At 37.7% G+C, this 22001-nt stretch overlaps 1 protein-coding gene across 3 annotated transcripts in view; it reads left to right on the top strand.

Moving 5' to 3' along the window:
- The window catches only part of NME5 (NME/NM23 family member 5), a 36780-nt gene extending 16510 nt beyond the window's left edge, over nucleotides 1–20270 (top strand). For all 3 annotated transcript variants that reach the window (XM_081230916.1, XM_081230918.1, XM_081230917.1), the window contains exons 5-6: nucleotides 2666–2784; nucleotides 19321–20270. In XM_081230916.1, coding sequence (XP_081087042.1) covers nucleotides 2666–2784; nucleotides 19321–19404 — 203 coding nt within the window. In that variant the 3' untranslated portion in view covers nucleotides 19405–20270. The remainder of the gene's footprint in view (nucleotides 1–2665; nucleotides 2785–19320) is intronic.
- Nucleotides 20271–22001: the final 1731 nt, after the last annotated feature.

Raw genomic sequence — 22001 nt, 5'->3', positions numbered from 1 at the left:
GAATGGGAGAAAATATTTGCAAACGAACCAATGGACAAAGGATTTATCTCCAAAATATATAAACAGCTCATGCAGCTCAATATTAAAAAAACAACAACCCAATCCAAAAATGGGCAGAAGACCTAAATAGACATTTCTCTAAAGAAGACATACTGATGGCCAAGAAGCACATGAAAAGCTGCTCAACATCACTAGTTATTAGAGAAATGCAAATCAAAACTACAATGAAGTATCACCTCACACCAGTTAGAATGGGCATCATCAGAAAATCTACAAACAACAAATGCTTGAGAGGGTGTGGAGGAAAGGGAACCCTCTTGCACTATTGGTGGGAATGTAAATTGATACAGCCACTATGGAGAACAATATGGAGGTTCCTTAAAAGACTAAAAATAGAATTACCATATGACCCAGCAATCCCACTACTGGGCATATACCCAGAGAAAACCGTAATTCAAAAAGACACATGCACCCCAATGTTCACTGCAGCACTATTTACAATAGCCAGGTCATGGAAGCAATGTAAATGCCCATCGACAGATGAATGGATAAAGAAGATGTGGTACATATATACAGTGGAATATTACTCAGCCATAAAAAGGAATGAAATTGAGTCATTTGTTGAGCCGTGGATGCATCTAGAGACTGTCATACAGAGTGAAGTAAGTCAGAAAGAGAAAAACAAATATTGTATATTAACGCATATATGTGGAACCTAGAAAAATGGTACAGATGAACTGGTTTGCAGGGCAGAAATTGAGACACAGATGTAGAGAATAAATGTATGGACACCAAGGGGGGAAAGTGGCGGGGGAGGGTGGTGTGATGAATTGGGCGATTGGGGTTGACATGTTTACTATGTATAAAATGGATACCTAATAAGAACGTGGTGTATAAAAAAGAACAGAAAAGAAATGAATCAGTGAAGCATTTTTTTTTTTTTTTTTTTTTTGCGGTACGCGGGCCTCTCGCTGTTGTGGCCTCTCCCGTTGCGGAGCACAGGCTCTGGATGTGCAGGCTCAGTGGCCATGGCTCACGGGCCTAGCCACTCTGCGGCATGTGGGATCTTCCTGGACCGGGGCACGAACCCATGTCCCCTGCATCGGCAGGCAGACTCTCAACCACTGCGCCACCAGGGAAGCCCCTCAGTGAAGCATTTTAAGGATGGAAGTGAAATCAGATTTTCATTTTTATTTTTTAATTTAATTTAATTAATTTATTTTTTTTCAGATTTTCATTTTTAAAATAATATAAAAGGACCTGGGGCCAGTGAACATGATAAACATGGTCTTAACATGGTCTTACAGAGTAGAAGAGACAGATTGCAAATATTTATATAATCAAATTAAAACAAAATTTTTACAGTAATCAGTGTAATAAAGGGTACTATTATGAGACTAATAGGAAAGGAACCTGTTACCCAATACCTGTGAGACTTCTCCCAGCTCTTCATGGCATCCTGGCAAATGACTCCCATTGTTAGTCTTTGTCTCATTGAGACTGAGCCTATACACATATACATACAGTCATACAGAAATTATCCTCCCACCTTCTTTTGCCTTGGGCCAATGAGGATTTAGATCTGAACACATGAGACTAGTAGCTTTGCTTTCTTATCTTTATCAAAAGTAGCACATTGGAACTTCCTTCGTGGTGCAGTCGTTAAGAATCTGCCTGCCAATGCAGGGGACATGGGTTCAAGCCCTGGTCTGGGAAGATCCCACATGCCACGGAGCAACTAAGCCTGTGAGCCATAACTACTGAGCCTGTGAGCCACAACTACTGAAGCCCATGCACCTAGAGCCCATGCTCTGCAACAAGAGAGACCACCACAGTGAGAAGCCCGTTCACCACAATGAAGAGTAGTCACACTAGCCACAACTGGAAAAGGCCTGTGTGCAGCAACAAAAACCCAGCTCAGCCAAGAATAAGTAAATGAATTTATTTAAAAAAAAAAAAGCACATTGATGGAGATCAACCTCAAAAGACCTATGAAGACTTACACATTTCTTTCTGGTAGAAATATATTTTTTGTTGTACTGCAAGTCTGGTTCACCTACATAGTGTTCAAAAAAGCTGAAAACACTAAAATTTCCCTAAATCTTACATTATTTATTTTAAAACCTGAAAAATAAGAGCAGGAATATTCAAACTATTATAGAAATAGGTTTTATGTGTATATTCGGTAGTCTGTAAGTGAGCAAGAAGCATGTATTATTCACTGTTGTATCTGTAACACTTTGCAAAATGCCTACCATTTTGTTGAGTTAATTTTTGTGATGAATTAGTCTCCTAGATTATACACATTCTTCATATTTTTCTTTTTCATAACATTGTCCATTATGTATTTACTGTAAAAAACATGGAAATGTAAATGCAGAAAAGGAGATTGTTGAAAACATAATCAGAATCTTAGGTATGAGCACTATCAGCATTTTGATGGTTTTTTTGCCAGTCTTATGAGTCTTATTATTTTCTGTATGTGTGTGCTTGTGTGTTTTTGAACAAACTATTATTGCTATGTATATAGTTCTGTTTCCTTTTTTTAAAAAAATAATAACTCTTAAGTATTTCTCATGCTGTTAAAATTTATTTGAAGGTGTCCTTTTTAATGATTGTATAATATTTTGTCATTTATATTAGCTTTAATCATTTGTATTTTCAGTGATCGTTGAGCCCATTCCAGTTGGACAAGCTGCTAAGGACTATTTAAATTTGTATGTAACGCCAACTCTGCTTAAAGGACTTGCAGAGCTTTGTAAGCAAAAACCAGCAGATCCTTTTGTAAGAAATCTTTTTATTCATACTAAAGAATATTGTCTATAGTTTTCATAGTTAAAATATTATATTCTTTGAAACATATTGAGAGTCATTTAAAAAACTTTTAATATACATTTTAGATACTTCATTTTGTATAACTTTTTTTTTTTTTTTTTTTTTTCTTTTTGCGGTATGCGGGCCTCTCACTGTTGTGGCCTCTCCCGTTGCGGAGCACAGGCTCCAGACGCGCAGGCCCAGAGGCCATGGCCCACGGGCCCAGCCGCTCCGCGGCATATGGGATCCTCCCAGACCGGGGCACGAACCCGTATCCCCTGCATCGGCAGGCGGACTCTCAACCACTGCGCCACCAGGGAGGCCCTTGTATAACTTTTGATTATAGTTGTCCCTTGAGAGTTGGGGTTAGGGGCACTGACCCTTTGTGCAGTCAAAAATCTGGCATATAACTTATAATAGACCCTCGTATCCTCATTTCCTCTGTATCTGTGATTCTGCATCCTGGATTCAGCCAGTCGTGGATTGTGTAGTACTGTAGTATTTGCTATTGGAAAAAATCTGCGTGTAAGTGGACCCCCCGCAGTTCAAACCTATGTTGCTCAAGGGTCAATTGTACTTATTTTCTTGCTGTGTTTTAACTCTTAAAAAAAATTCTTCCTAAGTACATTTTCAGTCATTGCATCCTTTCATTGCTGAGCATTGTTTTTGTATATAATTTATATAATCAAATGATAAAATTATTTACTTGAATTGTGTTCAACATTTTTGTTTCTCATGCTATCTAAAATTTTTTAATAGAAAACGTATTTATTCACATACCTAGAGGCTTCAACATTGCTCATTCAGGGGGAAGAACGGTTGAGTATGAGGACCTAGGATGATTGTCCAGGGCCAAGTGTCAGCCGGGGTCCTTCTTTATAGATACTCCCACCCATGTGAGATAATCAAGGAAGGTTATTTTAATACCAGCCGTACCAAAATAATATCTCTAGCCTTTGTTAGCATTCTCAAAGGGAATCCCCTTTGGAAGACAAAAGATTTAATCTTTCCCACTAACATTACCACTTTTACCAAAAAGAAAAAGATTGACAAGTTATTTCTTTAATATGTCTTTTTCATTGTGAAAATAGTATATTTTCTTTTTTTTTTTTTTTTTTTTTTGTTACGCGGGCCTCTCACTGTTGTGGCCTCTCCCCTTGCGGAGCACAGGCTCCGGACGCACAGGCTCAGCGGCCATGGCTCACGGGCCCAGCCGCTCCGCGGCATGTGGGATCTTCCCGGACCGGGGCACGAACCCGTGTCCCCTGCATCGGCAGGCGGACTCTCAACCACTGCGCCACCAGGGAAGCCCGATATAGTATATTTTCATTCAGTAAGAAACCTGAAACTACTGAAAAATGTAAAGAAGAGAAGAAAAAGATACTCCTGGTTCCATTTCCTAAACATGGTCTCCCAAGTCATCTTGCTTGGATTCAGCTCTGACTCCAGACACCTAACCACTCTTTGAGTCTCTTTATTCTCATCAGTAAGATGTAGGTATATTGGCACCTACCTACCTAGTAGGGATATTGTTAGGATTAAATGTATTAGTGCATGCAAAATTCTTAAAGCGCTTGGTGCGTAAGTGCTCAAACATTAGCTGCTGCTATTACTGGTTTTGTTTTGTTTTGGTTTGGTTTGGTTTTTAAAGCCTGTATCTCCAATGAAACTAATCCTGTTTAATTTCAAAACAACTAGTCCTGTTTTTTTTTCTTTGCCCAGATTTTATTTTTATATATCACTACATATAAACACATATCCCATAAATATTGCTATATTTAAATATATATTTTATAGAGATTATTTTAATAGTTACATGATGTTTCTTTTGTTACCTTTACCATTCTTTTGCTGTTTGAGTTGTTTGCTATTATAAATACTGTAACAATAAACATCTCTGAGTATAACGCTTTTCACACATTGAGATTATTTCATTTGGAAAGAGATCAAAAAGTCAAATTATAATTCAAAACATGAAATTTTAAAAAATTTTTTATCCCTTAAATCAAGAACTTACTTATTTTTTTTTTTTTTTTTTTTTTTTTTTTTTTTTGCTGTACGCGGGCCTCTCACTGCTGTGGCCTCTCCCGTTGCGGAGCACAGGCTCCGGACACACAGGCTCCGCGGCCATGGCTCGCGGGCCCAGCCGCTCCGCGGCATGTGGGATCTTCCGGGATAGGGGCACGAACCCGTGTCCCCTGCATCGGCAGGCGGACTCTCAACCACTGCGCCACCAGGGAAGCCCAAGAACTTACTTATTTTTTAAGCTGTTTAATTTTTTGAATAAGCGATGTTGGAATATGGTATAAAATTTAAAATTTCCAAAAGGATATATAGTGAAAAGTAACTCTCCTTTCCATTCCTCTTCCTCAGCTACCCAGTTGTTCCTTGGAGTTGATTATTGTTACCAGCTTCTAGTATATCCTTTCAGAGAAACTCTATACATATATAAACATAAACTAAAATACTTATTATTTATATGTACTTAAAAACACATATAGAGGGCTTCCCTGGTGGTGCAGTGGTTGAGAGTCCACCTGCCAATGCAGGGGACATGGGTTCGTGCCCCGGTCCGGGAGGATCCTACATGCCGCGGAGCGGCTGGGCCCGTGAGCCATGGCCGCTGAGCCTGCGCGTCCGGAGCCTGTGCTCCGCAACGGGAGAGGCCACAACAGTGAGAGGCCCGCATACCGCAAAAAAAAAAAAAAAACAAAACAAAAAACAAAAAACAAAAAACATATAGATACAAATGCTAGCTACTAAACACACTATTTGATGCTTTTTACCTTATATACTTTTTTTTTTTTTTTTTTAATTTATTTATTTATTTTTTTTGTGGTATGCGGGCCTCTCACTGTTGTGGCCTCTCCCGTTGCGGAGCACAGGCTCCGGACGCGCAGGCTCAACAGCCATGGCTCACGGGCCCAGCCGCTCCGCGGCATGTGGGATCCTCCCAGACCGGGGCACGAACCCGTATCCCCTGCATCGGCAGGCGGACTCTCAACCACTGCGCCACCAGGGAAGCCCCTACCTTATATACTTAGTATGTATTATAAATTATTAAATAGCACCATAAACAAAACGGCCCCATTTTAAAAGAACAGCTTATGGCATTCTGTTTTATGGATTTTCTACAAATTTTTAAATTGTTTTTTGGCCACGCAGCTTGTGGGATCTTAGTTCCCTGACCAGGGATTGAACCCATGCCCCCTTCAGTGGAAGGGTGGAGTCCTAACCACTCGACAGCCAGGGAATTCCCTACAATTTATTAATTAGTCACATATGGATGGTTGTTCAGGTTGTTTCCACTCTTTTGTTATTATAAACTGCTGCAGTGAATATATTCATTCATCAGCATACCATTTATTTGTAGAATAAATTCCTACAAATGAAAATACTAAGTCAAAAAGAATGTTATTTTGATGTTTTTGATATGTGCATTTTTAATTTGGATAAATATTGCCAAATTACCTTTTGTAATGGTTGTACCATTTTAAACTCTGATCAAAAATGAATGAGAGGGGACTTCCCTGGTGGTGCAGTGGTTAAGAATCCGCCTGCCAATGCAGGGGACACAGGTTCGAGCCCTGGTCCAGGAAGATCCCACATGCTGTGGAGCAACTAAGCCCGAGAGCCACAACTACTGAGCCTGCACTCTACAGCTCACGAGCCACAACTGCTGAGCCCATGTGCCACCATTACTGAAGCCTGCACTCTAGAGCCCGTGAGCTACAACTACTGAAGCCTGTGTGCCTAAAGCCTAGGCTCTGCAATAAGAGAAGCCACCACAATGAGAAGACCGCGTGCAGCAACAAAGACCCAATGCAGCCAAAAATAAATTATTAATTAAAATTTTAAAAGTGAATGAGAGTACCTGATGTTTTTTCAAGTTTTGTGGGGTTTTTTTTTTTTAACCAATCTCAGGTGAAAAATGGTTATCTCGTAACTTAATTAGTATTTCTTTTGTTGTGAGTGAGTTTAAGTATCTTTTAGTATATGCTACTTAAAGCCATTTGCATTTCCTTTTCTGTGAACTTCCTACCCCAGGCCTTTGTCCATTTGCCAGTGCTTTATCGTCTAGGTCTTTTTCTTACTGTATTGGTACTCTCTATGTTTAAGAAATTAAACATATTTTAACCAACATATTTTGTTGGTTAGTAGATTTTCTCAGTTTATCACTATTTCCACGATATATTTTAATTTTTGTACTATATTTGTTGAGCTCTTTTATGCCTTCCAGGTTTCTGTTATATTTGAAGAAGGTTTTCTGTTTCAAGATTATAAGTAACATTCTTTCATTCTGACTTCTAGTACTTTTTAATATTTCCTTTTTCTCCCCCCACGTATATGTCTTTGATCATCTGGAATATTTTTTTGCTATAGGGAGTGAGGTAGAGAGCCACATTTTATTTTATTTTCCACTTGGTTACTCAATGGACGAAAACCATTTATTGAACAGTATGTATTTTCTTCATCAATTTAAAAATCCACTGTTAATATATACTAAGTTCTTACATGCATTTAGTGGTTTCTTTTTTCTTCTTTTTGGTTTGTTAATTTCATCTGTTCATTTGTAAGTACCACATTGCTTTAAGTCTTATAGGTTTGTAATATATTTCAAAATCAGATAGTTCTAAACCTTTCAATTACTCTTTTTTCAGAATTTTCTTAATTTTGTTTTGCATTATTATTTCTAATGTGAATATTTTCAGTCACAATACATACTCTCACATTACTTTTTTTTTAATGAATTTATTTATTTTGGCTGCATTGGGTCTTCGTTGCTGCGCACAGGCTTTCTCTAGCCGCGGCGAGTGGAGGCCACTCTTGTTTGCGGTGTGCAGGCTCCTTGTTGCAGTGGCCCCTCCCACTGCAGAGCACAGGCTCCAGGTGTGCGGGCTCAGTAGTTGTGGCTCATGGGCTCCAAATCACAGATTCAGCAGTTGTGGCGCACGAGCCTAGTTGCTCCACAGCATGTGGGATCCTCCCAGACGAGGGCTCGAACCCATGTTGCCTGCACTGGCAGGCGGACTCTCAACCACTGAGCTACCAGGGAAGCCCCTCACATTGCTTTCTTAAAGGGCCATCCCAAGTTATAGTGTGATCACCAATGTATAATTTCCATTTCACCTCATCCACATAAGTATTAGATATAAGTTAAAAACACTGGAGTGGGAGTGGGACTGATTTGATAAGAGGAAAAATAGATTAAAGATGGTAATTCAATTGTTTTAACTTCCATTCAGTTGTTTTAACCTCACACAATGGTGAGGTTAAACATTTTCCTCTATGTTTAGTTGTATTTCCTCCTTTATGAATTATCTATTTATCTTTTGTCCACTTATCTGTTGGAGTTTTGTATGAATTCCTTTTTTATTACTGAATTATAATTAATCTACAACGCTATATTAGTTCCAGGTGCATGACATAGTGATTTGATATTTCTGTACATTACAGAATGATCACTATGATTAAGTCAAGTTACCACCTGTCACCATACAAATTTATTGAAATGTTGTTGACTATATTCCCCATGCTGTACATTTCATCCCTGTGACATTTATTTTGTAACTGGCAGTTTGTATCTCTTAATATCCCTCTCCTCTTTCACTTATCCCCAACCCCCCTTCTCTCTGGCAATCACCTGTTTGTTCTCTCTATCTGTGACTCTGTTTTGTTATGTTTATTCATTTGGTTTTTAGATTCTACACATAAGTGAAATCATATGGTATTTGTCTTTCTCTGATTTATTTCACTAGTATAATACCTTCTAGGTTTATCCATCTTGTTGCAAATGGCAAATTTTCTCTTTTTACGGTTGAGTAATATTCCATTGTGTGTGTGTGTGTGTACATATATCACATCATTTTCTTTGAATTTTTTATTTTTATTTATTTATTTATTTATTTTTTGCGGTACACGGGCCTCTCACTGTTGCGACCTCTCCTGTTGCGGAGCACAGGTTCCAGATGTGCAGGCTCAGTGGCCATGGCTCACGGGCCCAGCCGCTCTGCGGCATGTGGGATCCTCCCAGACCGGGGCATGAACCCGCGTCCCCTGTATCGGCAGGTGGACCCTCAACCACTGCACCACCAGGGAAGCCCTGAATTTTTTTTTATACAACAAGTTCTTATTAGTCATCAATTTTATACACATCGGTGTATACATGTCAATCCCAATCACCCAATTCAGCACACCCCCACCCCCACCCCCCGCCACCTTCCCCCCTTGGTGTCCATACATTTGTTCTCTACATCTGTGTCTCAATTTCTGCCCTGCAAACCAGTTCGTCGGTACCATTTTTCTAGGTTCCACATATATGCATTAATATACGATATTTGTTTTTCTGACTTCACTCTGTATGACAGTTGCTAGATCCATCCATGTCTCAACAAATGACCCAATTTTGTTCTTTTTATGGCTGAGTAATATTCCATTGTATATATGTACCACATCTTCTTTAGCTATTCATCTGTCGATGGGCATTTAGGTTGCTTCCATGACCTGGCTATTGTAAATAGTGCTGCAGTGAACATTGGGGTGCATGTGTCTTTTTGAATTATGGTTTTCTCTGGGTATATGCGCATTAGTGGAATTGCTGGATCATATGGTAATTCTATTTTTAGTTTTTTAAGGAACCTCCAACTGTTCTCCATAGTGGCTGTATCAATTTACATTACCACCAACAGTGCAAGAGGGTTCCTTTTTTTTTTTTTTTTGCGGTACATGGGCCTCTCTCTGCTGTGGCCTCTCCCATTGCAGAGCACAGCCTCTGGATGTGCAGGCTTAGCAGCCATGGCTCACAGGCCCAGCCATTCCGTGGCATGTGGGATCCTCCCGGACCGGGGCACGAACCCGTGTCCCCTGCATTGGCAGGCGGACCCTCAACCACTGCGTCACCAGGGAAGCCCGAGGTTCCTTTTTCTCTACACCCTCTCTAGCATTTGTTGTTTGTAGATTTTCTGATGATGCCCATTCTAGCTGGTGTGAGGTGATACCTCATTGTAGTTTTGATTTGCATTTCTCTAATAATTAGTGATGTCGAGCAGCTTTTCATGTGCTTCTTGGCCATCTGTATGTCTTCTTTAGAGAAATGTCTATTTAGGTCTTCTGCCCATTTTTGGATTGGGTTGTTGTTTTTTTAATATTGAGCTGCATGAGCTGTTTATATATTTTGGAGATAAATCCTTTGTCCATTGGTTCGTTTGCAAATATTTTCTCCCATTCTGAGGGTTGTCTTTTCGTCTTGTTTGTAGTTTCCTTTGCTGTGCAAAAGCTTTGAAGTTTCATTAGATCCCATTTGTTTATTTTTGGTTTTACTTCCATTACTCTAGGAGGTGGATCAAAAAAGATCTTGCTGTGATTTATGTCAAGGAGTGTTCTTCCTACGTTTTCCTCTCAGAGTTTTATAGTGTCCAGTCTTACATTTAGGCCACTAATCCATTTTGAGTTTATTTTTGTGTATGGTGTTAGGGAGTGTTCTAATTTCATTCTTTTACATGTAGCTGTCCACTTTTCCCAGCAACACTTATTGAAAGACTGTCTTATCTCCATTGTATATCCTTGGCTCCTTTGTCATAGATTAGTTGACCATAGGTGTGTGGGTTTATCTCTGGGCTTTCTATCCTGTTCCATTGATCTACATTTCTGTTTTTGTGCCAGTGCCATATTGTCTTGATTACTGAAGCTTTGTAGTATAGTCTGAAGTCAGGGAGTCTGATTCCTCCAGCTCCATTTTTTCCCCTCAAGACCACTTTGGCTATTCGGGATCTCTTGTGTCTCCATACAAATTTTAAGATTTTTTGTTCTAGTTCTTTGAAAAATGCCATTGGTAATTTGATAGGGATTGCATTGAATCTGCAGATTGCTTTGGGTAGTATAGTCATTTTCACAATATTGATTCTTCCAATCCAAGAACATGGTATATCTCTCTATCTGTTTGTATCATTTTTAACTTCTTTCATCAGTGTCTGCATACAGGTCTTTTGTCTCCCTAGATAGGTTTACTCCTAGGTATTTTATTCTTTTGGTTGCAATGGTAAATAGGAGTTCTCCCTTAATTTCTCTTTCAGTTTTTTTAACATTAGTGTATAGGAATGCAAGAGATTTCTTTGCATTAATTTTGTATCCTACAACTTCACCAAATTCATTGATCAGCTCTAGTAGTTTTCTGGTGGCATCTCTAGGAAGCTATTTGTATATTGTCATGTCATCTGTTTTACTTCTTCTTTTCCAATTTGTTTTCCTTTTATTTCTTTTTCTTCTCTGATTGCCATGGCTAGGACTTCCAAAACTATGTTGAATAATAGTGGTGAGAATGGACATCCTTGTCTTGTTCCTGATCTTAGAGGAAATGCTTTCAGTTTTTCAGCATTGAGAATGCTGTTTGCTGTGGGTTTGTTGTATATGGCCTTTATTAAGTTGAGGTGGGTTCCCTCTATGCCCACTTTCTGGAGAGTTTTTATCATAAATGGGTGTTGAATTTTGTCAGAAGCTTTTTCTGCATCTATTGAGATGATCATATGGTATTTCTTCTTCAATTTGTTATTATGGTGTATCACATTGATTGATTTGCATATATTGAAGAATCCTTGCATCCCTGGGAAAAATCCCACTTGATCATGGTGTATGATTCTTTTAATGAGTTGTTGGATTCTGTTTGCTAGTATTTTGTTGAGAATTTTTGCATCTATATTCATCAGTGATATTGGTCTGTAATTTTCTTTTTTTGTACTATCTTTGTCTGGTTTGGGTATCAGGGTGATGGTGGCCTCATAGAATGAGTTTGGGAGTGTTCCTTCCTCTGCAATTTTTTGGAAGAGTTTGAGAAGGATGGGTGTTAGCTCTTCTCTAAATGTTTGATAGAATTCACCTGTGAAGCCATCTGGTCCTGGACTTTTGTTTGTTGGAAGATTTTTAATCACAGTTTCAATTTCATTACTTGTGATTGGTCTGTTCATATTTTCTATTTCTTCCTGGTTCAGTCTTGGAAGGTTATACCTTCCTAAGAATTTGTCCATTTCTTCCAGGTTGTCCATTTTATTGGCATAGAGTTGCTTGTAGTAGTCTCTTAGGATGTTTTGTATTTCTGTGGTGTCTGTTGTAACCTCCTTTTTCATTTCTCATTTTATTGATTTGAGTCCTCTCCCTCTGTTTCTTGATGAGTCTGGCTAATGGCTTATCAATTTTGTTTATCTTCTCAAGAACCAGCTTTTAGTTTTATTGATCTTTGCTATTGTTTTCTTTGTTCCTATTTCATTTACTTCTGCTCTGATCTTTACGATTTCTTTCCTTCTGCTAACTTTGGGTTTTGTTTGTTCTTCTTTCTCTAGCTCCTTTAGGTATAAGGTTAGATTGTTTATTTGAGATGTTTCTTGTTTCTTGAGGTAGGCTTGTATAGCTATAAACTTCCCTCTTAGAACTGCTTTTGCTGCATCCCATAGGTTTTGGATCGTTGTGTTTTCATTGTCATTTGTCTCTAGGTATTTTTTGATTTCTAGGTATTTTTCTATTTCTAGGTATTGTCTCTAGGTATTTTTTGATTTTGATTTGTGGGATCTTCCCGGACTGGGGCACGAACCCATGTCCCCTGCATCGGCAGGCGGACTCTCAACCACTGCGCCACCAGGGAAGCCCTAGTGTAGTTTTCATTTCAGTTTTTGTATTGTTCATCTGTGTTTGTTTGTACTTTAATTCTTCTAGGTTTTTGTTAAACATTTCTTGCATATTCTCGATATTTGCCTCCATTCTTTTTCTGACATCCTAGATCATCTTCACTATCATTATTCTGAATTCTTTTTCTGGAAGGTTGCCTATCTCCACTTCATTTAGTTGTTTTTTGGGGGTTTTATCTTGTTCCTTCATCTGGTATGTAGCCCTCTGCCTTTTCATCTTGTGTATATTTCTGTGAATGTGGTTTTTGTTCCACAGGCTGAAGGATTGTAGTTCTTGCTTCTGCTGTCTGCCCTCTATCACATCTTTTTAATCTGTTCATCTATTGACTTAGGTTGCTTCCCTATCTTGGCTATTGTAAATAATACTGCAATGAACATAGGGGTGCATATATCTTTTCAAATTAATGTTTTTGTTTTCTTCAGAAAGATACCCAGAAGCAGAATTGCCAGATCATATGGTAGTTCTGACTCTAATTTTTTGAGGAACCTCCATATTGCTTTCTATAGTGGCTGTATCAATTATTTATATTCCCACCAACAGTGCACCAGGGTTCCCTTTCTCCACATCCTTGCCAACATTTGTTATTTGTTCTTTTTGATGATAGCCATTCTAATTGATGTGAGGTAATATCTCCTTGTGTTTTTGATTTGCATTTCCTTGATGATTAGTGATGTTGAGCATCTTTGCATGTGTCTGTTGGCCATCTGTTTGTCTTCCTCGGAAAAATGTCTCTTCAGGTTCTCTGCCCATTTTTAAATTCAGTTTTTGTTTTTTTGATGTTGAGTTGTATGAGTCATTTGTATATATTGAATATTAATCTCTTATCAGGTATATTGTTTGCAAATACCTTCTCCCATTCAGTAAGCTGCCTTTTCATTTTGTTGATAGTTTTCTTCACTGTGCAGAAGCTTTTTTGTTTTATGTCATCCCATTTGGGTTTTTTTTGCTTTTGTTTCCCTTGACTGAGGAGATATATTCAAGAATGTATTGCTAATAATACAACATTGTGAATCAACTATAGTTCAATAAAATTTTTAAAAATATATTGCTAAGACTGATTTCAAAGTGCATAATGCCTGTGTTTTCTTCTAGGAATTTTATGGTTTCCTGTCTGCATTTAAATCTTTATTCCATTTTTAGTTTATTTTTGTATATGGTGTGAGAGAGTAGTCCAGTTTGATTCTTTTGCATGTAGCTGTTCAGTTTTCCCAAAACCATTTATTGAAGAGACTGTCTTTTCCCCATTGTATTTCCTGTCTCCTTTGGCATAGATTGATTGACCATATAAGTGTGGGTTCATTTCTGGGCTCTCTGTTCTTTTCCATTGATCAATGTGTCTTTTTGTGCCAATACTGTACATTTTATTATTTTATTTTATTTTATCTCTTTTGACCATGCTGCATGGCATGCGGGATCAAACCCATGCCCCCGGCAGTGGGAGCATGGAGTCTTAACCACTGGACTGCCAGGGAAGCCCCCAGTACCATACTGTTTTGATTACTCTAGCTTTGTAGTATAGTTTGAAATCAGGACATGTGATACCTCCAGGTTTGTTCTTCTTTCTCAATATTGTTTTGGGTATTCAAGGTCTTTTGTGTTTCCATACAAGTTTTGGAATTATTTGTTCTAGTTCTGTGAAAAATGCCATGGGTATTTTGATAGGGATTGCATTGAATTTTGTCTTGGGTAGTATGATCATTTTAACAATAATAATTCTTCTAATCCATGAGCATGACATATCTTTCCATTTGTGTCTTCAGTTTCTTTCATCAGTGTATTATAGTTTTCTGAGTACAGGTGTTTTACTCCTTAGTTAGATTTATTCTTAGGGTTTTTTTTTTGATGCAGTTATAAATGTGATTGATTTCTTAATTTATCTTTTTGTTGGTAGTGTATAGAACACAACAGGTTTCTGTATTAAATTTGTATTGTGCAAATTCACTGAGTTCATTTATTAGTTCTAATTTTTTTTTTGGTGGTATCTTTAGGATTTTCTCTGTAGAGTATCATGTCATCTTCAAACACTGACAGTTTTACTTCTTCCTTTCCTATTTGGATTACTTTATTTTATTTTATTTTTTTGTCTGATTGTTGTGGCTAGGACTTTTAATACTATGCTGAATAAAAGTGGCAAAAGTGGGAATTCTGGTATGATGTTAGCTGTGGGCTTGTCATATATTGCCTTTATTATGTTGAGGTATGTTCCCTCTATACTCACTTTGCTGAGAAGTTTTATTGTAAATGGATGTTGAATTTTGTCAAAAGCTTTTTCTTCATCTATTGAGATGTTTGTATGATTTTTATTCTTCAGTCTGTTAATGTGGTGTATTACATTGATTGATTTGCAGGTATTGAACCATCCTTGCATCCCTGGAATAAATCCCTCTTAATCATGGTGTATGATTCTTTTAATGTATTGTTGAATTCAGCTTTCTACGTTTTATTGAGGATTTTTGCCACTACGTTCATCAGTGATACTGACCTGTAATTTTCTTTTTTGGTGGTGTTTTTGTCTGATTTTGGTGTCAGGGGGATGCTGGCCTCATAGAATGAGTTTGGAAGCATTTTTTCCTCTTCAGTTTTTTGGAAGAGTTTGAGAAGGATACGTGTAAGAATTCTTTATATAGTAGTTACATCAACCTTTGTCATACTTGCTGCAAAATTTTTTCCCTTTTTGTTTAAATTTTAATTTTGCCTTTTAAGTAATATTTAATAAGTCAAACCTTGATTTTTTCATATTGTGAGTTTGACTTTACCATTTAAGTTTAGGAAGTTCTATCCCATTGAAAGTTTTGCTAAATATTCACTATTCTTCTAGTTTTTTTATATTTAACTTTCCTATGAATCTGGAATTTACTTTTGTATAAATTACAAGATGAAGATCTAAATTGATTTTTATTCTGACCAGGTGTCCTTGTACATTGATTTTTGAAGCCTCATTTATCACACATTAAATTCTATATATGGGCATGTATTCTGTTACATGGATCTGTATGTTCTAACAACAGTACCACAATAAACAATTGCTTTTAACAGCATTTTCAGTACTTCTGTATATACTTAACAAGTTTTTTGGTGATAAATATAAATAAGATAAACTTTGCCATTTTAAGCATTTTCTTTCTTTATTTATGTGTTTATGTATTTATTTTTGGCTGCATTGGGTCTTCATTGCTGCACATGGGCTTTCTTTAATTGCGTTGAGTGGGGGCTGCTCTTTGTTGCGGTGTGCGGGCTTCTCATGGCGGTGGCTTCTCTTGTTGCGGAGCATGGGCTCTAGGAATGCGGGCTGCAGTAGTTGTGGCTAACAGGCCCTAGAGTGCAGGCTCAGTAGTTGTGGCACACGGGCTTAGTTGCTCTGCGGCATGTGGGATCTTCCTGGACCAGGGCTTGAACCCATGTCCCCTGCATTGGCAGGCGGGTTCTTAACCACTGTGCCACCAGGGAAGCCCAACCATTTTCAAGTGTACAGTTCAGTGGCATTAATTATAATCACAATGTTGTGTAGTCATCATCACTACCTATTTCCAAAATTTTTTCATCACCCTAAACAGAAACTCTGTAACCATTAAGCAATAACTCCCCATTACTTCCTTCCCCCAGCCTTTAGTAACCTGTAGTCTATTTTCTGTCCCCATAAATTTGCCTATTCTAGATATTTCATATAAGTGGAATTATATAATATTTGTTTTTGTGTGTGTCTGACTTATGTCACTTAGCATAATGCTTTCAAAGTTCATTCATGTAGTAGCATGTATCAGAATTCCATCCCTTTTATAGTTGAATAATATTTGATTGTATATGTATATATCATATTTTGTTTATCCATTCATCTGTTGATGGATACTTGGGTTGTTTCTCCCTTCTAGCTATTGTACATAATGTTGCAGTGAACACTGGTGTATAAGTATCTGTTTGAGGACCTGTTTTCATTTCTTTGGGGGTATATACCTAAGAGTGGATTTTCTGGGTTATATGGTAATTCTAAGTTTAGCTTTCTGAGTAACCACTAAAATGTTTTTCACAGCATCTGCAACATTTTACATTCCCACTAGCAATGTATGAGTGTTCCAGTTTCTCCATGTCCTGGCCAATGCTTGTTCTTTTCTGTTTTTTTTTTGTTGTTTTTTAATAATTGTAACTGTCCTATTAGACGTGAAATGGCCTATCATTGTGGTTTTGGTTTACAATTCCCTAATGACAAATGAGGTTGACCCTCTTTTCATGTGTTTACTGGCTATTTGTATATTTTCTTCAGAGAAACTTCTATTCATGTTCATGTTCTTTCCCATTTTTAATTGTTTTTTTGTTGTTGAGTTGTAGGAGTTCTTATATGTTGTAGATTTTTTTTTTTTTTTTTTTGCTGTACACGGGCCTCTCACTGTTGTGGCCTCTCCCATTGCAGAGCACAGGCTCTGGACATGCAGGCCTAGTGGCCATGGCTCATGGGCCTAGCCACTCCATGGCACGCAGGATCCTCCCGGACCAGGGCATGAACCTGCGTCCCCTGCATCGGCAGGTGGACTTTCAACCACTGCGCCACTAGAGAAGCCCCTGTTGTAGATTTTAAACCCTTATATGATTTGCAAATATATGCACCTCTTCTATAGGTTATCCTTTCACTTTCTTAATGAGGTCCTTTGACACATGGAATTTTTGAATATTTGACAAAAACCTAATTTATCTCTTTTTTCTTTTGTTCCTTTGCTTTTGGTGTCATGTCTAAATCCACTGCCAAATTCAAGGTCGTGAAGATTTATTCCTATATTTTCCTCTAAGATTTTAATGGGTTTAGCTCTTATATTTAGGTTGTTGATTAACTTTGAATTAATTTTTGTGTATGGTGTGAGATAGGGGGTCCAACTTCATTCTTTTGCATGTGGAAATCCAGTTTCTTACTACCATCTGTTGAAGTAACTATATCTTCTCCACTGAATGGACTTGGTACCATTGTCAAAAATCAGTTGGCCATATATATATGGGTTTATTTCTGGCTCTTAATTCTATTCCATTGATCTATGTGTATATCTATATGCCACACTGTTTTGATTACTGTAGCTTTTTTTTTTTTTTGCAGTACGTGGGCCTCTCACTGTTGTGGCCTCTCCCATTGCGGAGCACAGGCTCTGGACGTGCAGGCTCAGCAGCCATGGCTCACGGGCCCAGCCGCTCCACGGCATGTGGGATCCTCCCACACCGGGGCACAAACCCGTGTCCCCTGCATCGGCAGGCGGACTCTCAACCACTGCGCCACCAGGGAAGCCCTGATTACTGTAGCTTTATAGAAGATTTTGAAATTGGGAAGAACAAATTCTCCAACTTGATTTTTTTTTCATGATTGTTTTGGCTATTTGGAGCTCCTTGAAATTCCATATGAATTTGAGGATTGTCCTTTCCTTTTCTGCAAAAACAACTGTTGGAAATTTGATGGGGATTGTGTTGACTCTATAGATCACTTTGAGTAATATTGACATCTTAGCATCTTAACGTTATTAAATCTATCCATGGACATGGGATGTCTTTCCATTTATTTAGGTTTTTAAGTTTCTTTTGGCAATGTTTTATATTTTCAGGACACAAGTTTGTTAAATTTATTCCTAGATGTTTTTTTCAAATCCATTATAAATGAAAGTGATTTCCTAATTTCCTTTTTGAATCATTCATTGCTGATATATGGAAACACAATTGATTTTTGTGAATTGATCTTGTAACCTACAACCTTGCCATATTAATTTATTAGCACTAGTAGCTTTCTTTGATTCTTTGGGATTTTTTTAATACAGGCATACCATGGAGATGTTTTGGGTTAGGTTCCAGACCATCACAATTAAGCAAGTATTGTAGTAAAGCAAGTCATACAAATTTTTTGGTTTCCCAATGGGTATAAAAGTTATGGTTACACTATTCTGTAGTCAATTAAGTGTGCAACAATACTTTATTGCTAAAAAATGCTAACCATCATCTGAACCTTCAGTGAGTCATAATTTTTTTGCAATAGTAACATTAAAGATCCCTGATCATAGACCACTCTAACAAATATAATAATAATGGAAATGTTTGAAATATTGTGAGAATTAGCAAAATATGACATGGAGACACAAAGTGAGCAAATACTGTTGGAAAAATGGTGCCAATAATCTTGCTCAATGCAGAGTGATCAAAAATCTTCAATTTGTATTAAAAAAAATGCAGTATCTGCAAAGTGCAATAAACCAATGGAGATCTGCCTATATATAATAGGGTCATGTCATTTGTGAATGGACATAGTTTTACCTTCCTTTCCAATTTGGATCTATACTTGACAATATTGCTTAATGTAAAACTTATTGTTTCATTTTTAAAAAAATTTTATTTATTTATTTATTTATTTTTGGCTGCATTGGCTCTTTGTTGTTGCACGCAGGCTTTCTCTAGTTGTGGCGAGTGGGGGCTACTCTTCCTTGTGGTGGGCGGGCTTCTCATTGTGGTGGCTTCTGTTGTTACAGAGCACAGGCTCTAGTCACGTGGGCTTCAGTAGTTGTGTCACACACAGGCTCAGTAGTTGTGGCTCACGGGTTCTAGAGTGCAGGCTTAGTAGTTGTGGCGCATGAGCTTAGTTGCTCCGCAGCATGTGGGATCTTCCTGGACCAGGGCTCAAACCCGTGTTCCCTGCATTAGCAGGTGGATTCTTACCCACTGCGCCACCAGGGAAGGCCCCTGTTTCAATTTTTAATGGTCATTTTCTTATTATTCTTAAAGTGATTTTGGAAACTGTTTTAAATTGAAATAGTATATATTGAAGAAATATGTAAACGTTAATTAACGTAAGGGTTTTTTTTCTTTTTTCCGTAGATTTGGCTGGCTGATTGGTTGCTGAAAAATAATCCCAACAAACCCAAACTTTGTCATCATCCAGTTGCAGAAGAACCTTATTAAAATAAAGCCCTCAAAGAACAAATCACGAACTATCTCACTGTAAAAGGCATGCTTCTACTTAAGAAAGAAGTAACTCCTAAGGGTTTAAGTAACTACATGTGAAATAAATTATTTCTTAAAAATAAATTTTAAAAGAATAACTATTTCGTGCAGCAGATAACATTATCTAAAGTAAAATATTGGTTTAGGGTATGATTTTTTTTCTAATAAGAAAATTGTATTAGCAGGATTTAGAATGTCAACAAAGTAACTGCAACTTTTTATTTTTACAGTTACAAAGTGGTATTCAGTTAAGAGAACAATAATTCATATAGGATGCATCAGAGACAACTGAAGATAATAAGATACCATTTCTATATATAACTGATTTTTGCTGTGCACCAATAAGAACCTACTTTAAATTTCTCTGCCGATTTACAACCCCCATAATGTACTAGGCAAGGTTAGTAGCTATTGAAAATACCACCAGGACAGGGGTAGCTAAAGGCACATTTGGTAGTATGTTAACTATACACAAAAGACACTATACAGTTTAAAAACAAGTTTTGCACAGCTTTACAGTGCAAGACACGGCCCTCCATCTCTCTGAGGACTTTTGGAAAACTCTGAGAAGGTGACTGGGTACTTCTTGTGCTCCTTCTGGCAGGTTTGCCCAAAGAATGCATATGATGGTGCTTCTTGGTCTCTTAGGATATCCTTTCTCATATTTAGTTATTTTTCCTCCTGAGTCACAGTCATCCAGTGCCCATCTGACTCTCACTTGCCCTGGTGCTGTCTCTGTGGAGCTCATTGTGTTGCAATGGCTGTCAATTTAGGATATGATTTTAACAATGATGTAAGCATTAAGTAATAAAAGGCTGATGTAAGATATTGCTTATTATTTTTTAATTTCGAGAAGATGTGGAATTTCCGTTATATTTTCCCTAGCCTATATTCTATATCTACATGCATAATTAATGCATAGTTCAGACAGCTGAGTTTAAAAAGTATAAGTATATAAATAATTACGGGTTTTTTCCACTGTCCAATAGTAGAGTGTTCCTATGAAACCTTTCATAAGCTGAAAGGGTGTAATGTGAAGAATCAATTACCTTAGTTCACAAGTTGCTCACAGATGCACAGAATAAATTGGGATAAAGCCCAGGTGCTCACTGACAGTTCAAAGCTATCACGGCTTGATGCTGGGATGCTGGGATTCTGAGTGTAGTTCCCTAGGAATGACATCGGTGGTGCTACTCTTGTTGCTCGGTGTGCACACTGCCTTTGAATTGGCTCATTGCAAAACAAATAGTTCTGTTTTCCCTTTTTGCCTTTTATCATAAAAGCAAAAATCCTCTTCAGATTTCTTTTGGTTAGTGAAAACAGATACGAATGCAGGTCTTTTGTAAGAGCAAAGTGGCATCAAGTGAACTTTCAGAAAGGGGGGCTACCTATATTGAGTAAAATGAAAATGGTTAGAACTCAATTATAGTTTTAACCAGTCATATATAACAATTTCCTCAACATTAATAAGTGCCCTACAAGGGTGACCAGACAGTAGCATGACAACTCATTTCTGGTTGTATCACTGAAAGTCCTGCATCCTGTGAGGCCCCTTAATCCTTCACAAAATGGAATGATTGGTCCCTCTACCAAAGTCTTTAGGTTAATATTTCTCAATTATGTTTTTGTGATGAAGTGCTAGTTTTCAAAAAATGAAAATTCTCAGTTATTAAAGAAATTTTAATTTACTTTAAAAATGATCCAGGGCTTCCCTGGTGGCGCAGTGGTTGAGAGTCCGCCTGCCGATGCAGGGGACACGGGTTCGTGCCCCGGTCCGGGAAGATCCCACATGCTGCGGAGCAGCTGCGCCTGTGAGCCATGGCCGCTGAGCCTGCATGTCCGGAGCCTGTGCTACACAATGGGAGAGGCCACAACAGTGAGAGACCCGCGTACCGCAAAAAAAAAAAAAAAAAAAAAAAAAAGATCCAAGTTGTAAAAGGCTTTTTTTAAGAGTAAATAATTAAACTGGCCTCATCTCTTCAGAAAGGCAATGTCATTATAAAACAAAAAATGGAAATGGGGAAGACCAAAGAAACACCTTAACCAAAAGCAATGAGTAGCTCTTGACTAAAAGAACATCTATAGAAGACATTTGGGGGACAATTAAGGAGATTTAGATATGGACTAAATATTAGGTGATATTAGGGAATAATTGCTAAATTTCAAAGGGTCAAAATGATATGGCCATAAAAGAATATCATGTTTAGGTGATGCATTCTGAAATTTCTAGGGGAAATTTTTTGATGTTTGCAACTTATTTTCAAATGGTTCAGCAAGAAATATTTTTATACATGTAAAGATAAAGCAAAGTTAGCAAAATATTAACAATTTTTCAGTCTAGGTGGTGGGCACTCTAGTGTACTATTCTTTCAACTTTTCTGTGCTTTAAAACTATTCACAAATGAAGTTGGGGAAAAAAGATCTGTATGTTATTATCAAAAGCTGGTGATCAGTTTTTCACATTGTTGATAGGGAACCATTCAGATACTATATAGCTCTTGATTTGATATAAAAATGACATATACTAATCATCTGTGATGTGTTTTAGCCAAACG

Source organism: Mesoplodon bidens (genome assembly GCF_964165515.1).
Source record: "Mesoplodon bidens genome assembly, chromosome: 4".
NCBI lineage: Eukaryota > Metazoa > Chordata > Mammalia > Artiodactyla > Ziphiidae > Mesoplodon > Mesoplodon bidens.
Note: the sequence above shows the minus strand (reverse complement) of the source record. Positions and strands in the feature narration are given on the sequence as shown.